A 19,400-nucleotide genomic window follows, 5' to 3' on the forward strand; every position below is an offset into this window, starting at 1 on the left:
GACTTATGAAAAACCTTTTGGGTTGTCAATGTTGATGGAACGCTTTAAATACAAATATTGCATGCAAGAAAAATAAACTTTGACTTGAGGTTTAATAGCAAAATAAATATTTTTGAATATTTCAAGTACAGTCAGACTATAAAACCAGTGTTCTGATGTGTTGATATGCTCTGAGATAAATGCGGCAAGAGTATTGTTTAATTTAGGTGATATTTGCTTAACTCGTGTCTGCAGAGTCCCATCATAATCAGTTGAAAAAGTGAAAAATAAAACAAATATTTTTCTACATCATAAACAAATTGGATGGTTTTTAATTGAATAGTCTTTAAGTGAACTAAATAAATCTACCATTTATTTCACCATAATTTAAATGTAATTTTTGTTTTAAAAATAAATTTGTTAAAAAGTTAGTTAAATCTTACATAGCATCAGTTGTTTATGGGGTTTAAGCATGAATCTTTAGTATGTATTTTCCTCTGTACATAAAGGTTTGTAACCAGTCCTCTAAAGTTGATAAGTAATATCTAAAATTTTATAGAGTTTAAAAACAATTCTTCCACATAGTTTTTTTCCTGAGAAAGTATTCTTGAAATGGTGTTGTTTGGGTCTAAATGATTATTTAAGTTTACGCAGTGTATAAATTAAAATGACGTCAAAGAGCAAGAAGAGCAGGCTGTCCAAGGCCCCATATATAGGCCAGCATCCAAGAAAGTGATCTTATTTGTTTACCCAGAATTGATAAGACCCAGGGGATGTGACCTCTCTAGCTAAACTTAGAAGGGACCTGCAAAGCACAATGTCAATGTATTCATTTCAGTGAGAGATATCCCTTTCTTGGGAGTGGGTTATATGTCTCCATTCTCCATGGTGTCCTGTCTCCCAGCATTAAGTCAATGAGAAACTGAATTGCTAATCAAACGGTTGGATTCTGAATCAGAATCATAGTGTGATGCTTGTCTGGTGTCAGAGATTTTTCATGAGGGTGAGGGAAAAGCCCAAAGAACTAAGTCTTCTCCAGGACAGAGTATTTCTCTCTAGTGATGGGAAAGTGATATCCACCCAATACAATGGCTGTTTACATTGAAAAGTTCTGCATCAACCTTAACAAATGCATTGGCTGTCCATTCTTTCTATTTTATTATCTTTAATTTTTTTTCATTTTTCCTATTTTAGTTTATAAGCAGCCTTCTTAAATTCCTTTCAGAAGAAGGCAGGTAATAAAAGAATAATTAATTAAGATAATTTAATTACAATGCACCCCACATGGAACATCATCCTCCTGGTACTTCGCCATGGTTTCATGTAGTCCAGTTCCAGTGGGATTATTTTGCACCCTTCTTTGGGAATGTTTCTGTCCAAAGATGACCTTGCTTGCATTTGGCTGCATCCCAGGTGTCCTTCAGAACACATTGACAAACTGGCTCCTGGGGCACCTTCTGACTCTGCAAGCCATTACAAGTTGATTCTACCCAGCTTCACTCTCTGATTTTTTGGAAAGGTCAATATACTGAGGAAACAAATTCAGAAAAGCAGTTCTCTATTAAGCTGCTATGTTCCTTACAAATGTTATTATTCTGTTTTCTATATAGTTTTAAGGGGACTTGGATTAATGTCTTGTCCCATTTACAAAACCAGTTAAACCACTTTAAACGTAGTAAACTGCATTCATAACTTTAATATATTTTATTTTTTATTCATTCTGTGGATGTGTATTGGTGATCTCCATTTTTTCCAGTTTATTTTGAAAAGAAAAAATCGCACCTACAGAAAGCTGAAATAGTACAATATTTGCCCATATACCCTTCACCTAGATTGGTCTGTTAATATTTTGCCACGTTTGCTTTATTTCTCTCTATATAACTTCTAAATTAAAAAAAATAAGTTGTAGATATCATGACATTTCAACCTTCAGTGTTTCAGCATGGACAATGGAAAACAAGGGCATTTCTCTATCTATGCACAATGTCATTATCTCACCCAAGAAAGTTAGCACTAATACAGTAACCATATCTAAAAAGAAGTCCAGGGTCTGGCCCCATGACCGAGTGGTTAAGTTCGCACGCTCTGCTGCAGGCGGCCCAGTGTTTCGTGGGTTTGAATCCTGGGCGCGGACATGGCACTGCTCATCAAGCCACGCTGAGGCAGCGTCCCACATGCCCCAACTAGAAGGACCCACAACGAAGAATATACAACTAGGTACCGGGGGGCTTTGGGGAGAAAAAGGAAAAAAATAAAATCTTTAAAAAAAAAAAAAGAAGTCCATATTCAGATTTACCTAATCATCCCCAAATTGTCTTTTAGAGTTTTTTTTTTGAAATCCAGGATCCAGTCATAGATTATGAATTGCATTTGATTGGCATGTCTCTTTAGTTTTCTTTAATCGAGAACAGTCTCCTGCCTGTGTTTGCTTTTGCGACATTGATATTTTTGAAGGTTTAGACCAGCTGTCCCACAATCCAGTCCCACAATAATATCCCACAATCCAGATTTATTTCCTCATGATTAGAGTCGATGCAAACATTTTGACCACAATACTGCAAATAGGGTGCACTGCCAATGACATTCACGGCATAAGGAAGAATACTAGATTGTCCTGTGTTGGTGATGCTCATTGTGGAGACATGGTGAAGGCGATGTCTGTCAGATTTAGCCATGTAAAAGTACCTCTCCTCCCTTTTTATTAAGCAAGGTGTTAATTTTCAGAACATGTGAATGTTTCTCTTCCCAAGAGTTTTTCACCCAGTGGTGAAAATGCCTGAATCAATTCTTACATGTGATGGTTGCAAAATGATACTTTTCTTCTCAATTTTTTAGATGGCCTTCTTCTGTAAAGAAGAGCTTTCCCTGCACCCCCCTCCACCTCCCTTTTTTTTTTTTGAGACCCCCCCTATGGACTTGGATTCTTCTTTTTTTTTTTTTTTTTAAGATTGGCACCTGAGCTAACAACTGTTGCCAATCTTTTTTTTTTTTTTTCTGCTTTATCTCCCTAAATCCTGCCCCACCCCTGTACACAGCTGTGTGTCCTAGTTGCAGGTCCTACTAGTTGTGGCATGTGGGACGCCATGTCCCCGCCCAGAATCCGAACCCTGGGCCGCCACAGGGGAGCGCGGGAACTTAACCACTCGGCCACGGGGGCGGGCCCGGATTCTTCTTTTTATTCACTGATATCATCTTATTCTTTTTGATACTCAAATTCTGCCAGATTTGGCTGTGGGAGCCCCTTCACGTACCAATTTTATAGAATTTATTGGCTCTTGTGTCCTTTTTTTTTTTTGAGGTCACATTGGTTTATAACATTATATGAATTTCAGGTGTACATTACATTTCAACTTCTGTAGAGACTGCATCGTGTTCACCAGCAGAAGTCTAGTTGCCGTCTGTCACTGTGCACTTGTGCCCCTTTACCCCTTTCTCCCTCCCTCGTGTTTCCTTTTGACATACTCCAATCATTCAGGATTTCTGAACAAAGTGGCAAGAAGCATGGTCTTTCCTAATTGGGTTACTGATAAAGATCTCTCCACAGAGCTGGCAAAGGTATCCCCCAAGCCACATAGAGTTTTTGGGAGAATGCTGGATACTTGAAAAAAATCAAGTTTCTTTTATGAAGGTGAAAGAGTAAGAGATGGTGGGTTTAAGCTGGTTGACAATCAACAGCTCACCATAATTTGACGTAACCATATATTTAAAGAAGTACACAAATTCAGCAAATTCCATTCCAGAGAACACTGCTGGAGCAGTGGTTATTTTTCTCTCTAGCAAGCCAACCCTCCGGGACTTCAATTCCACCTCTCCACGGGTCCCTAGAAGGCAATGTTGTCTTTTTGGGAGATAGCCCTTGCCTTTTTGAGCAGTTGGGCAAAGTCTACTTGGAGACGTCTCATAGAAATAGGCAAGTGCCTAATGTCATCCAACTCCTTAATTTCTAACACAAGCCAGTAGCGTGAGGATTTTCCAAGCCAACTCACTTTAGAATCAAGTTTATTTCTGGACAGACTTCAAAGATTTGTGGATTTCAGGGTTTCTCAAACATTTCAATGTACAACTGGGAGAACGTCAGCAGCCTGGTCAATCTAAGTCCCCTGAACTTTTCTGACAAATGGAACCACAACTCCAGGGAGACTTTGAATTTAACCCAATGCCAGTCTTCCAGAAAAGTTGCCATACACCACAGTGTTGGGTGTGGAGTCCCAACTTACCAATGGGAATATTGTCACAGTGTCAACACTGATGATTTCTTTCTATCTCAAATCTTCTAGGGTGTTTTTGTAAACTTCACAAAAAATTTCTTAATTTTAAATATGCAATTTTTTCCTAAGTTGTGTATCAGTGAATAATTTACCTGTGTTGTTTGCAAGATCTTTAGACCAGCTTTTTAATTGTAATCTTTAAAGATAACTTAATATTTAATATCTCTCTTAAATATGTGACTAACTAAACAAAAATATGTGGTCTAACTAAACAAAAATTTATTTTTGAGGTATCTTAAACTCATGACAATTTAAGTGATTGAAACTACAGATTGTTAGAGCCAGTCCTGCCAGTAGAGCCAGTCCTGACGGCCTAGTGGTTAAACTTCAGCAGCCCAGGTTCACTTCCCCAGCCCAGGTTCACTTCCCCGTCTCAGAACCACACCACCTGTCTGTTAGTTGCCATGTTGTGGCAGTGGGTCACATACAAGAACTAGAATGACTTACAAGTAGGATATACAACCATGCACTGGGGCTTTGGGGAGGAAAAAAATGAGGAAGATTGGCAACAGATGTTAGCTCAGGGTGAATCTTTCCCCGAAAAAAAAAAAATTAAAACAGAAAACTACAGATTGTAAGTACAATGACCTTGGACGCATGTTGGTTGATTCCCCAGCATCCATGTTTCCCTTCCTCTTTTCCAACAACCTGGGATTTTTGCGGGGGACCCACATAGTTCTGAAGAAGCTGACTCCGCTTCTTTGGCTCCCAGTGAATGATGAGGAATGGGTGTGTAACCTCAGCCAATTCAGTAAGAATGAATCTCAGGACTAGTCTGGCAATGTTGGGATGCACATGTTTTCTGTTCCCTGCAAGATATGAAGAAGAACTCAGGTGACCCCAGGATCTGTTGGCAGGTCTTTTGGTTCCTGAAGCATTATTCATTCATTTGTTTATTGAGCAAACATTTATTAACATCTACTTTGTTCTAGATGTTAAAATAAAAAATTGAATAAGACATGGTCACTGGTGTTAAGATATGTATATTCTAATGGAGGAAACAGGGAGCGTAACGAGACGGGGAGCAAATGGGCCAACATTCACAAAGACTGAGAGAACAAATTCTTGGTATAGATCAGATTGGCTGCTTCAGGATATCATTTGAGGTAGAAGTGGCTGTATCTGGGCATCCTGTTTATGGAGCTGATATCATTATTCATCTTCTCTGAACCATCCAACTAACTGTGGTTTTAGTGAAATTTCTTGTAGTAATCCAATTGCAAAAGGGAGGGTTGCAAAGTCTCCTCAATCCTCCATCACTGGCTAGTGTCTTAATCCAAAATGTAACATGAACTTGAAACCAGTCTTCTGGTTACATATAAATATTTGGACAGAAATGTCAATAATATCATCTTTCATTGTTAAAGAGGCAAATAAAAGAAAGTATATTGAATACGTATTAAACACCATATGGGGACAAGAGACAACTGCACTTTGTGTCCTTAAAGATGTCTTTTACAGGGGGCCGGCCCGGTGGCGCAGCGGTTAAGTTCGCATGTTCCGCTTCTCGGCGGCCCGGGGTTCGCTGGTTCGGATCCCGGGTGCGGACATGGCACTGCTTGGCAGCCATGCTGTGGTAGGCGTCCCACGTATAAACTAGAGGAAGATGGGCACGGATGTTAGCTCAGAGCCAGGCTTCCTCAGCAAAAAGAGGAGGACTGGCAGTAGTTAGCTGAGGGCTAATCTTCCTCCAAAAAACAAACAAACAAACAAAAAAGATGTCTTTTACGGGATATATCCCTCTATGAAAGATTTGTATACAAACATACACCCACCATCACCACGGTAACACTATCTGGCCCATCTGAATGATTATACAGGGAATATATAAAATACCAGAGCAGGTGTTCTCAACAGGTAGACCCAGTGGAAGGAATACCTTCCTAGGTTATCTTATTAGAATCATCTGGGTAGGGGGCTGGCCCGGTGGTGCAGCAGTTAAGTTCGCACGTTCTGCTTCTCGGCAGCCCGGGTACGGACATGGCACCGCCTGGCAAAAAGCCATGCTGTGGTAGGCGTCCCACGTATAAAATAGAGGAAGATGGGCATGGATGTTAGTTCAGGGCCAGTCTTCCTCAGCAAAAAGAACAAGATTGGCAGTAGTTAGCTCAGGGCTAATCTTCCTCAAAAAAAAAAAAAAGAATCATCTGGGTAGTTGTTGCCAACTAAACACACCCTCACCTCATCCTGGGCTTTCCATCTGGGCCCCTCTCTGAGAAGCACTGCAGTAGTGCAGCACTCTCACTGAACGTGTTCCCCTTCACTTACAATAGGGTGGGAAAAAGTGGAGGCCTGGTCTAGTGAGGTGTGGAATGGAGAGAGGCTCTGAAAGAAGGCACCGGGGGGAGAAACAGGAAACTGGCCAACTGATGGATGATAACTAGACTCATTAAATCATAGCATATATGTCATGTATGTGTAGAAGCTTTGATCACTGCATTTTCTAATATTGACCAAAGATAGAAGGACAAAAGTCATCATTATTGATTACAAATCTGAATTCTGACGTAAAATTTATGGATCAAGTAATGTGGCGAGTTCATACCAAATGACTTCTTTTCGCCAAAGAAAATGTAAAGACCTTTTGCCTGGGTCACATGTAAAAATCAGCTCAGAGGTTAAGTATTAGCTTACTACACAATATCCCCATGTAGACAGGTGACTCACTCCGGACCTGTGAACACCTGGCAAGATTAATGTCGCTAATGGTTGCCTAATGTATTTCACTGTAAGCTTTAGAAATGTGGGAACAAGAGATGAGATAGGGTAGAAGATTCTAGGGCAGTTGAGGTTGACAGCAAAAAGGGGCAAGGATTGTTAACAAAAGTCCTTGCAAAGTTTTCTCCTGATTGTAATGTCTACATTACACCCAAAGAATACAAGGAAACAGCAAGTTACATGAAAGAATGGCTTTCATATATTTTGCCAATCTCAAATGTGTTGAAAATAATTCTGTCTCCCCTGAAACTGATTTAGGCTTCAGTTCAGCCTTTTACTGAATTATAAATTAGCTTCTTAGGGCATAAAGTTGTGAGATAAAGAGGGTTCAGAACAAGGTCTCCCAACAGATGTCCCACCATTTTCCGAACGAGTTACAATGTGATTCTTATTTTTATTTACATACTCCTGTATAGCTGTAGTAGTAGCACTTGTTAATTTAAAACATTAGGATTTTTTTTAAACCCCACCTTTTTTTAACCCTCAAAAGATCCAGCTGAGTTTTAAAAATCTGGACTATATTGCTAAAAAAAGCGACATTTTGGAGGTCTTCACACCTTAAAAATGTAACAAAACCAAAAAAGAAAAAGAGAAGTTGAAAGCCAGTCAAGGTGGTAGCTTATTAAACAGGGAATTCATATCGGCAGGAAGATTCAAAATGTTAGTGTTAAGCACAGAAACGTTACTTAGCAAATAAAATGACTCCACAAAGATGGAGGCTTTGGGGGGCTTTCGCTAAACTGTCGTGGAAATAATTTCCAAAGAGCGTTAGAGACCAGCGACAGCCGTTAGGACAGGGGCGTCCCCACCGGCGCGTCCCCGTCGGCCGAGAGGCCGTGGCGCTCCCCGGGGTCGAGCGGCCTCTGCGCCCCGGGGCCGCGTGTCCCCAGCTCCGCACGGCGCCGCCGGCGCTCGGCGTGGGCGCTCGCCCGGGATGGAGGCGTCCGGGCCCCAACCACGGCCACAACCCTCCTCCAGACCCAGTTCCCCGATCCGCAACACAGAGACTGAGTCAACACAAGCGATCCTGGTAAAGTTGGGGAGGGGGAATGATCCCACTGCCGACTCCGGAAAGTCGGCCAGCTGCGGAGGGAGAAGGAGCTCAGCTAGGGTTGGCGCGCCCACTTCCAAGGAACCCCCCGCTCCCCGGACGCGTTCAGTGCGGCCGCCAACGGAACCGGGCGGCGGCCCACGCGAGGAGGCGCCGCAGCGGAGTCAGTAGTCAAAAGCTGGCCCTCAGCCCTCGGAAAAGGTGAAATCCCCCACTTCCCTCCTCTCAGGCGGGCTTCGCCGCGCTCTGGCACACCTAGCTGCCGCCCCACAGTCCCACCCTCCTCCTCCCTCCCGCCACGATCGCCGAGACTTTAGGACCGCGCGGAAGCCGCCGAGAGGGAGGTGGCCGAATAGCAGTTGGGCGTGGCTTCTCGGAGAGAGGCGGCCCCTGGGGGCGGGGAGAGCTACGCAACCGTCGGCTCGGGCGGCTGATTGGCTAAGTGCCTGCGCGGAGCCCGCAAGCGTCTCCGCCCAGCCCGGCCGCTCCTCCTCTTCTCCGCTCCGTCCGCCCCGGCTCGCGAGGGAAGCGCTCAGGCGCCGCCGCCCCAGCCCAGTGCGGACGACAGGAGAGAGGCAGGGGGAAGGAGGACGCGCTCGCTCGCTTGCTCCCACCCGCACCCGGGTTCCCCGAGCCGGCGCGGCGCCCAGGGGGAGGAGCCGCCGCGGGCACGCCCCGCCTCCGGCCGGGGAAGACTACGCCAGCGACCCAGGCGGCCGGCCACCGCCCCCTTCGCCGGCCGAGACCCGCCCCTGGCCCCGGCCCTCCCCCGGCGGCATGGAGGGGCCTCGCTCCTGACGGCTGCGCCGCCGCCTCGGCCCCCGCCCCCCGCCCGGCCCCTCCCGCCCGCCCCCGCTCGCATGTCCGCGCCGCCTTAGCCGAGGATGCTGAGGATGAAGCTGCCGCTGAAGCCGACGCACCCCGCGGAGCCGCCGCCCGAGGCGGAGGAGCCTGAGGCGGACGCGCGGCCGGGCGCGAAGGCGCCGCCGCGCCGCCGCCGCGACTGCCGCCCCCCGCCGCCGCCGCCGCCCGCGGGCCCGCCGCGGGGCCCCCAGCCGCCGCCGCCGCCGCCGCCGCCCCGGGGGCTCGGGCCGCCTGTTGCTGGCGGAGCGGCGGCGGGGGCGGGCATGCCGGGCGGCGGCGGCGGCGGGCCCGGGGCGGCGCTGCGCGAGCAGGAGCGGGTGTACGAGTGGTTCGGGCTAGTGCTGGGCTCTGCGCAGCGCCTGGAGTTCATGTGCGGGCTGCTGGACCTGTGCAACCCGCTGGAGCTGCGCTTCCTCGGCTCGTGCCTGGAGGACCTGGCGCGCAAGGACTACCACTACCTGCGCGACTCGGAGGCCAAGGCCAACGGCCTCTCGGACCCGGGGCCGCTGGCCGACTTCCGAGAGCCGGCTGTGCGCTCGCGCCTCATCGTCTACCTGGCGCTGCTGGGCTCGGAGAACCGCGAGGCCGCCGGCCGCCTGCACCGCCTCCTGCCCCAGGTGGACTCGGTGCTCAAGAGCCTGCGCGCGGCCCGGGGCGAGGGCTCGCGGGGCGGCGCGGAGGACGAGCCCGGCGAGCGCGGCGAGGACGGCGAGGAGGACGCCGAGAAGGACGGCTCCGGCCCGGAAGGCGGCGGCGCTGAGCTCCGGCCGGGCGGCGGGCTGGGCTCCACGGCCCAGGAGGAACTGCTGCTGCTCTTCACCATGGCCTCGCTGCACCCGGCGTTCTCCTTCCACCAGCGGGTCACCCTGCGGGAGCACCTGGAGCGGCTCCGCGCCGCGCTGCGCGGGGGCTCCGAGGAGGCGGAGGTGGAGCCGTGCAACTTCGCCGGCCCCGGGGCCCAGGTAAGGCTCGCGGGCCGGTCGCCGCCCGGCCGCCCTCCTGGCTTGGCTCTCGGACACCCGTTGGCCGAGCCTCACCGGCGCAGGTGGCTCGGAGTCCCCACCCCCGGCTCCCAGCCGCGTCCTACTAATCGTTTTGCTGGGCCGCTCGGTTCCACTCCCTCCTCCCCCCACCCCGTGCACACAGAGGCACCCGCCATAACAGAATGCTCTAGAAGTCTCTTCCGTGCCGGAGTTGCCACGGAAAACATGGACCTCTCAGCCGCGGTCCCCTTCTCGGATGAAGGGTCTCGGGACATTTTTGGCTTTGAGCATCTCTCGGGCCCTGGGCGCTGGGAAAGGCGAAGCGCTGGAGGAGCCGGGGTGGGAGCCGCAGGCTGGCCCCGGGCAGTGCTTTCCTTGGCGTGGCTTGTGGCGCTCCGGTGACACGTTTTAAAGCTCTGCCTTGCCCCTGGGGGAGGTGTACTAAGGTGCGCTCCCGCCAGGCTGCCCCTGTCTTTGGCACAAAGGGGCTTTGGGTTTTTTCCTCAGCGTGTGCCTGAGTTAAAAGGGGTCGTAGGGGTTTTTTGGCTCCTGCTCAGGGACCTTGATGTTTCCAAAAGAAATCTGATGTGGAGATCTGCGAATTGACTCAAATTGAGTAGTAGCGCAGGTTGTTGGCGTAAAGAAACCTCTCCTGGGACGCGCTGGTTATGCCGTTTATCTCTGGCATAACCTGCTTTCTAACGGGCTGGAGTCGTGCCTACACGTTTGGATCTGGAGATATTTGTTGGGCTTTTAGTATAGGCATAAATGTCTTTTTCTAAAACGTTATTAAACACTAAAGTGTAGGAGACGAGAATCTAGACGAGTCGCTTGTCGCAGATGAAGTTTTTATAAAGCCATGAAAGCAGTTTAATAATAACTTAGGCCCAATATAAAGTCCTTGAGCGTGACAAGTTAAGGGAGGAGAGGGGAGCAGGTTTCAGTTAGAGCAAACCTACGTGCGAGAAGAGTTTATTTTCCTGGTTCACAGTTACTTAAAAGGTATTAATTTGGATGCCATGCTTTTCAATTGAGGTGATTTCCAGGATGATATATTGGCAAAGGGGATTTTCTTTCCCTCCTTGCTTGAAAGTTAATTCAACTTACGTATCTGTTGTTATTCAATACCCTAGGACTAAAACTGGGTATTGTATGTCTCTAACGGCTTTGTAGACTCAGTAGCCATACAATCAAGGAATTTGGGAGCTGGAAGGGATTTAGCGATCATCTAGGCTGAGCCCCTCCTTTTAAAACTAGGCTTCTATGAAGAGACTAACTCACATTTTAGCACGTTATCAAACTCATGTAGTAATGCTAATACCCAGTATTTTCTTGGTGAGCTTGAAATTTTATCTTCCAGCGTTTACTACTAGCTTGCAGTTCTGTCAACTGATGGTAAAAGCCCTTTCCACTCCTCAGCCTGCTCAATTCCAAAAAGTCCTTATGCGACTGCCGTGAAATTGATAGAAAAAAGCCTGAACTCAGGAGGAATACGTATTTGTATATCTTATTTTTAAAAATTTCTTCTAATACATATTGTAAAGATAACCTTTGATTGTAGGTATAGTGGAAATGACCCACAGTGGAACAGTTTATATTCATTCCATTCATGTTCTATCAAGGGTAACCGATTTCTGATTTTTAACTGCTGCGAGTCTTCTTTCTCCTCTAAATTTTGCTTATAATGCGAGTGTTGGAAGCCGACTAGAGGAAGGGGAGAGATGCGTGCAAACCAGCGTAATGAGATTTTTATTTTGACTGCAGTGTGTGGCCTTTTCTGCCAACCAGTGAGTGCTGGGAGGAGTGGACGAAGTGAGGCTGGGCATCCTGCCATTAATTTCAGCACATCATTACTTCTCAGGCAGTGCCCTGGGCTGGGGCCATCAGTTGACGTGGGGGAATAAATCATAGGGGATATACGTACTACAGGTGACGCTGAAGCCTATTTCTAGACACTGGTGGGGTGCTGAACTTTTTTCTCCAGTAGTTGTTTAGGGTTATCCTAACAAATCATTTGTCGAATTACATTGTTACAATCCCGCATCTTTTGCTTATTAGCCCGGACTCTGGGTCCCCCAGCTGTGGCATGCTCTGGCCTGGAAGACATTTCCGTTTCCAGGATTTTGTTGCTCCCAGACTGTCACTCCGGAGGCTGCAGACGGGAGTGGATCGATTTCAACCCCGATTCACTGCAGTCCAACCCAGCTGTTCCCCGGCCTTTGCCGCCGCTGCGCTCCGGCGGATGGAGGGCCCACTGAGTGTGGAGGGAGGCGCCCGCATCTCGCGCCTGTCTCGCGCCTGACGGCCCGGTGGTCTGGCGTAGCCGCGGACCAGCACAGGGCCACGGGGTCCCGCCCCGCGGGGCTTCTCCCCTCCCCCGCCCTGCAAGATGGCGGCCGCGCGCTGCCCACATGACTGGCGCGCCGGCCCCGCCCCCTGGGGGGCGGGCTGAGGACGGCCGCGCCTTTGCGGGGGCCTCCCCTAGGCCTCGGCTGGGCGGAGGTGGGTAGGCGAGCGGAGAACCACTAGGATGATGTACCCTGGGGACCTTGAGGGGAAATTCGTGTGGCAGCCCTTTATTGCCCCGAAAGGAACCTTTTAGATCTGTGTAGGTAACTTTAATTGCTTGGGAATCATTCTATTTCTTTTTTTGGTAAGGAAGATTGGACCTGAGCTAAAATCCATTGCCATTCTTCCTCCTTTTGCTTGAGGAAGATTGTCGCGGAGCTATCATCTATGGCAGTCGTCTTCTATTTTGTGTGTGTGGGACACGCCACAGCGTAGAGTGATGAGCAGCGCATAGGTCCATGCCCAGGATCCGAACCTGTGAACCCGGGCAGGGAAGCGGAGCACTTGAACTTAACTGCTCTGCCACCCAACCGTCCCCATTCTGTTTCTTACTACTGTCTGAATGTCATCTATGCTAAGTGGATAAAGTAGAACTAATCTTTTAATTTTCTTTTCCGTTAGAATAAGAGTATACTAGCCCAGGATAGTGTTCTTGGCTCTTTGAAAACTTGTATCCAGTACCTAATGTGCAGTAGCTTCTGTTTAAAATAAGCAAGCAAATATTAATAACGTCTACAGGGAGAACATGTGCTTTAATGCAAATTTTGAATTAATTACATATGCTTTCAGGTTGACCAGGCCCAGCAACGGTTTGTGACATATCATGGTTATAGTGTTAATGGTTGAGGTGACAAGTCCCTAAACTTGCCACTGGAATGTACTTACTAGGTCATTTTAGAAAAATGGGGGAAGATTAAACAACTGTATACCTTAAATTTTTTTTTTTTTTTTTTGAGAAAGACTAGCTCTGAGCTGACATCTGTGCCAATCTTCCTCTATTTTATATGTGGGTTGCTGCCACAGCATGGCTGAGGAGTGGTGTAGGTCTGTGCCTGGGATCTGAACCCTGACCCACGAAGCAGAGCACATGGAACTCGACCACTAAGCCACAGGCAGGCCCCAAACAACCATATTTTTAACAGTAACATTTTTAGGGTTTTCCTCTGTGATTTGGATGATTGTAGAAGAAATGTTACATTGGATTACAACTTAAATGTTGGCCTTACTTTTTTTGGAGACTTGTGCGTGAAGGTCGTGTTCTTCACAACTGCTCTGGGTAGTCGGTCACTTGCATAAAGTGCAACAAATAAGCCAATGGGCAGTAGTGAAAATACTCATCATTAGCAGTGTCCTAGGAAATTTGGGTGATTGGTGTAGTTATGTGTTAAGAAAGTTACAGACTGCGTATATGGCATAAGTGAAACGACTGGGTTTTAAAAATGGGTCCCTTCTTGTTAGGAACCCTAACTATAAACGATGTGTTAGCACTGGCAACAAAAAACTGCATAAGTATTTTGGAAGATGATAGTCATGTTGCTTTTTCATTGGAAAGAGGAAAGGCAGCCAAGCTTCCTCTCTTTGAATGCCTAAAGACATCTTTAACTGTTCATGAAAATGGAAATTCTAATTTTGGAGATTTTACCCCCAGTTAGCAACACAAAGATGAAGAAAGCCTGAAATCCATAGACTGTCTTATCTTGGTAGTGGTTAGTGGTTAATAATGTTGGTCTGGCATGGTTCTTTGGAGATTGTGTTTTCAGTATCCTCAAAATGCAGTTACTTGGCACGTAGTACTAATGTTTGAATTAAGGATAGAAACGGAAAACTTTTGATAGTAAGACACATGATCATCCTGTGTCTTACTGTTATTTGAGCTTATGAAACGAACGTATTTGAACTCATGAAAATTAAGTGGCCATGGGTCATTTACTTGGCAGAAGTTAATGAGGTTACTGGAAAAGAAAACTTTGCAAAACTGTTAGTTTCTCAGAGCATAGGTTAATTAGCTATATTGTACTTGACGGAGCAAGTACCTCAACTCGTTATGATGATACAGATAATGTATTGGTAATATTGGGGCCTGAAAAAGAAAGCTCTTTTCAGAGAGTTTTAACATAAATGCTCCTACTCTAAGATAACTGGAATATGTGTGTGGCAACCAGAACCCTAGTAAGAAAACTGACCTACGATGAGAAGGGAGAGGTTAGTTGTCAAGATTTCACCTGTCATTGTAGTAGGTACTAAAAAAATGCTTTCTAAAACTGACTTTGAAAAAGAATTCTAGGGCCCGACCCCATGGCCCAGTGGTTAAGTTTGCGCACTCTGTTTTGGTGGCCCAGGGTTTCGCCGGTTTAGATCCCGGGAGCCGACGTGGTACCGCTCATCAGCCTATGCTGAGGCGACATCCCACATGGCACAACCAGAGGGACCTACAATTGGAGTATGCAACTATGTACTGGGAGGCTTTAGGGAGAAAAAAAAGAATATTGGCAACAGATGTTAGCTCAGGCACCAATCTAAAAAAAAAAGAATTCTAATGCTCACAGGTAATAAATACCTTTATTTACTTAATTGGTCACTGCTAGGAGATTTTACAGTGCCTAGTATCACTGTAGCAGTGGGCGCTGTCTGAGAAGGCTTTCCCTCTCCCCTAAGGGAGCGATTATAACAGTGCTTTCGTTAGGATTAAATGAACAAGTGCTTGTAGAATGATGCCTGGCACACGCTCTTCAATAAATGTTAGCAATTATAGGTAAAAGTTAAGCCTTGTTTGGAAGGTGGTGGTACAGGAGTCCGTACAGCATCGCGCAAATTGAGAGTGGGGAGCAGACTTAGCCATGTCTCTTACGGGAAATTTTAGGTTGGTTTGGCTGCAGCAAAGAATAAGAGCAGTTCACTTATAAATACCTTTTGGAAAACGCTTTTAGAGTATCACAGTTAACTCGTGATTATTTAGTAGCAAATGGGAGCTATTGGGGATCCCCCTCAGTTTCTTAGATTTTTCTGTGCAGTGGTTTTCTTATACCTCAGTAGCAGCAGGGGGTGGTGGAGATGGAGAGGAAGCAAGTTCCTTTCCTCTAACTAATGTCGTATATATACGTGTGTATACATACACACAGTTTTCATATATACATTATATATATATACACTATATATATATAAACACAGGTTTTTTTTACTACTTTTTGTGGGGTTGAGGACAGGAAATGTGCTGTAGAGGCGCTCACAGGCCTTGAAGAGTGATAGCCATGTTTAGTAGAGCCCTAGGCTTTGGAGGCTTAAATGCCAGCTCTGTCACTAGCTCTTTGATATTAACCAGGCCACGTAAATCCCTAAGTCTCAGTCTTATCTGTAAAATGGGGATAATAACTTCCTTTTGAAGTCCCGATGATTGAATTGAGATAAGATGTAAAATAATTCACATACTGTCTTGAAAACAAATTCTCTGAGAATGATGCTCAGTGCATTTTTCTTTTCCACTAAGCTGCAGCCATCCAGATTGTTGTGTCAGTTGTTTTCAGGAATGAGTTTTCTTTTTTTTTTCACTTAATAAAAATCCATATGATATAGTATTTTCTATATTGTCCTCTATTACCATAACTCTAAATTGATTGATGTCCAGGAAGGACAGGTAATTGAAAAGGTATTATTTGAGACAGGTTTATTTGGGGCAGTTATTTTTGTTAATGCTTACATTGTAAAGATCTGATATGCTGCAGATAAAATAAGCCCAAAGGAAGCATTTCTCTGGGTCACAAATCGTTAAGATACGTATTCTCCCCATGTTGGATTTGAGGATGGGAATGGAGAAAACACATATTTTGAATTTGGATTATCGTTGACTCCCGTGCAGCTATAATCTACTTAGATCTTTATCCAGTTTTCACATTTAGCTAGAACACTATTCTATAAAGCTATTTTGCAATTTCGTTACATAATTTTTCATTAGTTCAGAGCAGACTGGAATCCATGGATAATTAAGGAACATTTTTATGTCTTTTTTATAGAAGCTGTTAAATTGTCTAATTTTTAAGCTTATTTAATATTTTTGTCCTTCCTTGAGAAATATTAAGCTAATTTTTTTTTTTTTAAAGAGCAGCAAGAAGGCCTGCGCTACCCTCAGAGCAGACTGAGCTTCCCTTTTACTGACTCTCTTTTTCATTATGGAGGACTGTGTGGAACAGCACTCCTTTTACTCACAGAGAAAGCTTTGTCACAAAAGCCTCCTTCGTCAGTCTGTGTAAACAGTCACTCTAGAAGGGAAGTGCCTGATGGGGTGTTGATGTTACAGGTGGCAGAGCTGCTGAGCGCTTGGTAGTCCATTTCCTTCTGTTCTTCCTATGCTCCAGGGAACTTTTGGCCTTTAATTCCCTTTTAAATGTCTTAGCTCATTAGAAGTGTTTTGTGTTCATTCAAGAAATAATTATTTGAGGTCAGATTTAGGTTTTGAAAAGGTCACTTTGGCAAGTTATGTAGTCTTTCCAAGTTTCAGACTGCTCAGTATAAAATAAGAATATTGACATTTATTGCGTATAGCTGCTGTGAAGATGAACATGATATATATGAACATGCTTGGTAAATGAGACATATATATATCAGTCAATCTCTATATCAGTTGTTTAAAGAGTGAATAGCGCAGTATGGTTGCAGTAGATGAACAGAAATAACAGAAGTTTGAAGAGGTGATGGGGTGGATTACAGAGGGTCTTGAAGGTCATGTGAAAGGAGTAAGTTGTCAGCAGGTTGCAGTGGTGGCAGCCACTGCAAATTTGTGTGCACATGCCTGTTGTGAGTCTCCCTGAGATGTCCGCTGTCACTGTAAACCTAATAACTATGAAAACAATGCATCGTTGATTTAGAAAAAAAATCTTGCAGTCTCATCCAGGTCTCTCAATGGTACCGTTATACTTGGAGTGACTCTGATTTGCTTCATCCTCTCCTCCCTTCATATCTTGAATCCACCCTTTCCTCATCCTTGCTGACACCATTCTCTTTAGGGACTTTATGCCTAAACTTTTATAGTAGTCTCCTAACTGATTCCCCTGTTTTCGGCCTTCCTACCTCTTACCGGCAGATCCCGCTGCCAGATACATCTTCCTAAAGCAATATTTACTCATGTCTTTTTTTTCTCGCAGTGACTGATGGAGCCTGGCCACTAGTAGGTCTTTGGACTCAAAATTCTCTTCTTCTACTCTTTTTCATACTTACCTTTCATTCAAGCCTGGTTTGTGCCATCACTTCTGGATGATGTTCTCTGGAATTGTCCTTATGGTGGGCTTCTAATAAGATTCTTTGCCACATCTGAATTCCAGTAGCACGCATATTCTGTGTTATGATTTTGGCACTCCTCTTATGAGTCTGAATTATGTAACCTAAAAATTGACTTTCTCTCCTAGATTTCAAGTTCCCCAAGCCTCAGGCATGATATATCATTTTTTGTCAGTGTTGCATATAGTGTCATACGTACTCAGTCAAAATTTCCTATGCTTAGGCTTTTCAGATATAGCTTTGACAAATACCAGTATGATAAATTGCTTTAAGACAAAGTGCATCAGGCAGTGATTTTTTTTTTTGGTCTTGTATTGAATTATACTTATCAGCTACTTTATAAAAATAGTTACAGCTGTATCGTATAGGCACAATTGCTTTGGAAATAATAATAGAAACTGTTTCTTTAACTACAAAGCCATGAAACAGTATAGATTTGAACTGAATCTTCAATGAGTGAATGCTGAATAGTTGTGATTGTTAATTACTCTTTCATATCCGACCATTTGTTCTCCCTAAGTTAACTAAGCTTTTGTCTGTGGGGGGTGCATAAATTGGGGCAAACCTATGGGTGATGTTTTGATAGACTGGAAAGTCGTAAATTACAGACTATTTTCTTATTGTTTGGGTAGTTATCTGTAGTTGTCTAGTGGTGATCTCCATTTTATGATTTGCTTGAGAGGCAGTGGGAGTCAGATGCAGAGTTGAGGGCGTAACTTGCTTGTGATCAGAAAGTTAAAAACTTACTTTGGTCACTGAGTGAGCAATCTATAAGAGTTGTGGAATTTTTATATTTCTTGTTAGGAATGCATAAATAGGGATAGTTAAGAAACATAACTTTCCTGTAGTATAATTGATTTTTGTTTTGGGTATCAAATGATTGAAATTCACTAGTGGGTTTGGAAGGGGCAACTTGGTCACATGTGAGCCAAAATGCTGTAGTGTTTGTGGAGCACTTCCTCGAGAAAGAGGTCATTGTACTTACAGAGGTTGCCTGTTGAGAGGGTAGCATTAAGTGGTTTTGTTAGTTTGGGGAAGGTGCCTGTTCTTGCAGGTGGCATTGAACACGAGTCCTAATGCAGTGTTTCCCAACGTGAATATTCAGCAGCCTGTAAATCACTTACTGTCAAGGATCCTTCTTAAACTCTATACATTTCAATTTCTACATGGTTCCAGGAACGTTTCCTCCGCTGGGGTGATGGTGGTGACTCTGCTGCAGGAGCCAGAAGTGGCTGCAGTGCCACTGCCTGTTAAGCTTCTGAGCCCAGGGCTCACTTCTGCCAGGGACACCTTGTGTCCCCTAGCTCTCATCTCCTCTGGGGTGCAGCTGTGAAGGAGAGGCACACCCTCTCTAGATCCTCTTGTACTCATGTTGGTGGGTGTGTTCATTTCACCTCACCCGAGAACATCCTGGCAAAGTGGGGATTTAAAGATTTGGGGCCTGCTACCCCAGGGAGGTAGCAATTTCTGGTTCAATGTCTAGTTCTGGGGTAAAAGAAGAGATCTTTTCCCTTCTGTGATAGGAGAGCAAAAAGTTGGTGAAAGAAACACAGATGCTGATGCTAAAAAGGGGGTCCCCAGCTTTGGTCTAGCCTGGGAATCCGTTACCACTACCCCTGTGCGTTATTCTATACCTTTGTAGTTTTGTGGTCCAATACCATTTATATTTTTCACAGTCCACCTGCCAACTACAGATGACGCTATTCAGGTTGAAATAGCATAAACATGAGGGGAGTTTTACAAGGAAAACATCAAGGCCAGTTCTTGGGTAAAAAGTGCTGCCCTCACTTCTCTTTCATTCTCCACTCTGCTCCTCCCCCGTAGGCTTCTGTGTCAGCATTCTTTTGCCAGATCTTCCCTAAGTGTGCATCGTACAAGTTCAGTTCTCTAGAAAAGACACAGACAATTTTAATGATTTTT

General features: G+C 45.4%; 1 protein-coding gene across 25 annotated transcripts in view; it reads left to right on the top strand.

The window, feature by feature from the left end:
- Positions 1–8,860: 8,860 nt before the first annotated feature.
- ZCCHC2 (zinc finger CCHC-type containing 2) overlaps positions 8,861–19,400 on the top strand; it is a 58,524-nt gene continuing 47,984 nt past the window's right edge. For 9 of the 25 annotated variants that reach the window (XR_011441566.1, XR_011441567.1, XR_011441568.1 and 6 more), the window contains exon 1: positions 8,862–9,842. Coding sequence is in view for 4 of the 25 variants with exons in the window: in XM_070275807.1 (XP_070131908.1) it covers positions 8,901–9,842 (942 nt within the window). In the remaining 21 variants the exon portion in view is untranslated. Of the gene's footprint in view, positions 9,843–19,400 lie in introns of all 25 variants that reach the window. The other 16 variants (XR_011441581.1, XR_011441582.1, XR_011441583.1 and 13 more) reach the window with 3 other exon arrangements.

This window comes from Equus caballus, chromosome 8 (genome assembly GCF_041296265.1).
Source record: "Equus caballus isolate H_3958 breed thoroughbred chromosome 8, TB-T2T, whole genome shotgun sequence".
NCBI lineage: Eukaryota > Metazoa > Chordata > Mammalia > Perissodactyla > Equidae > Equus > Equus caballus.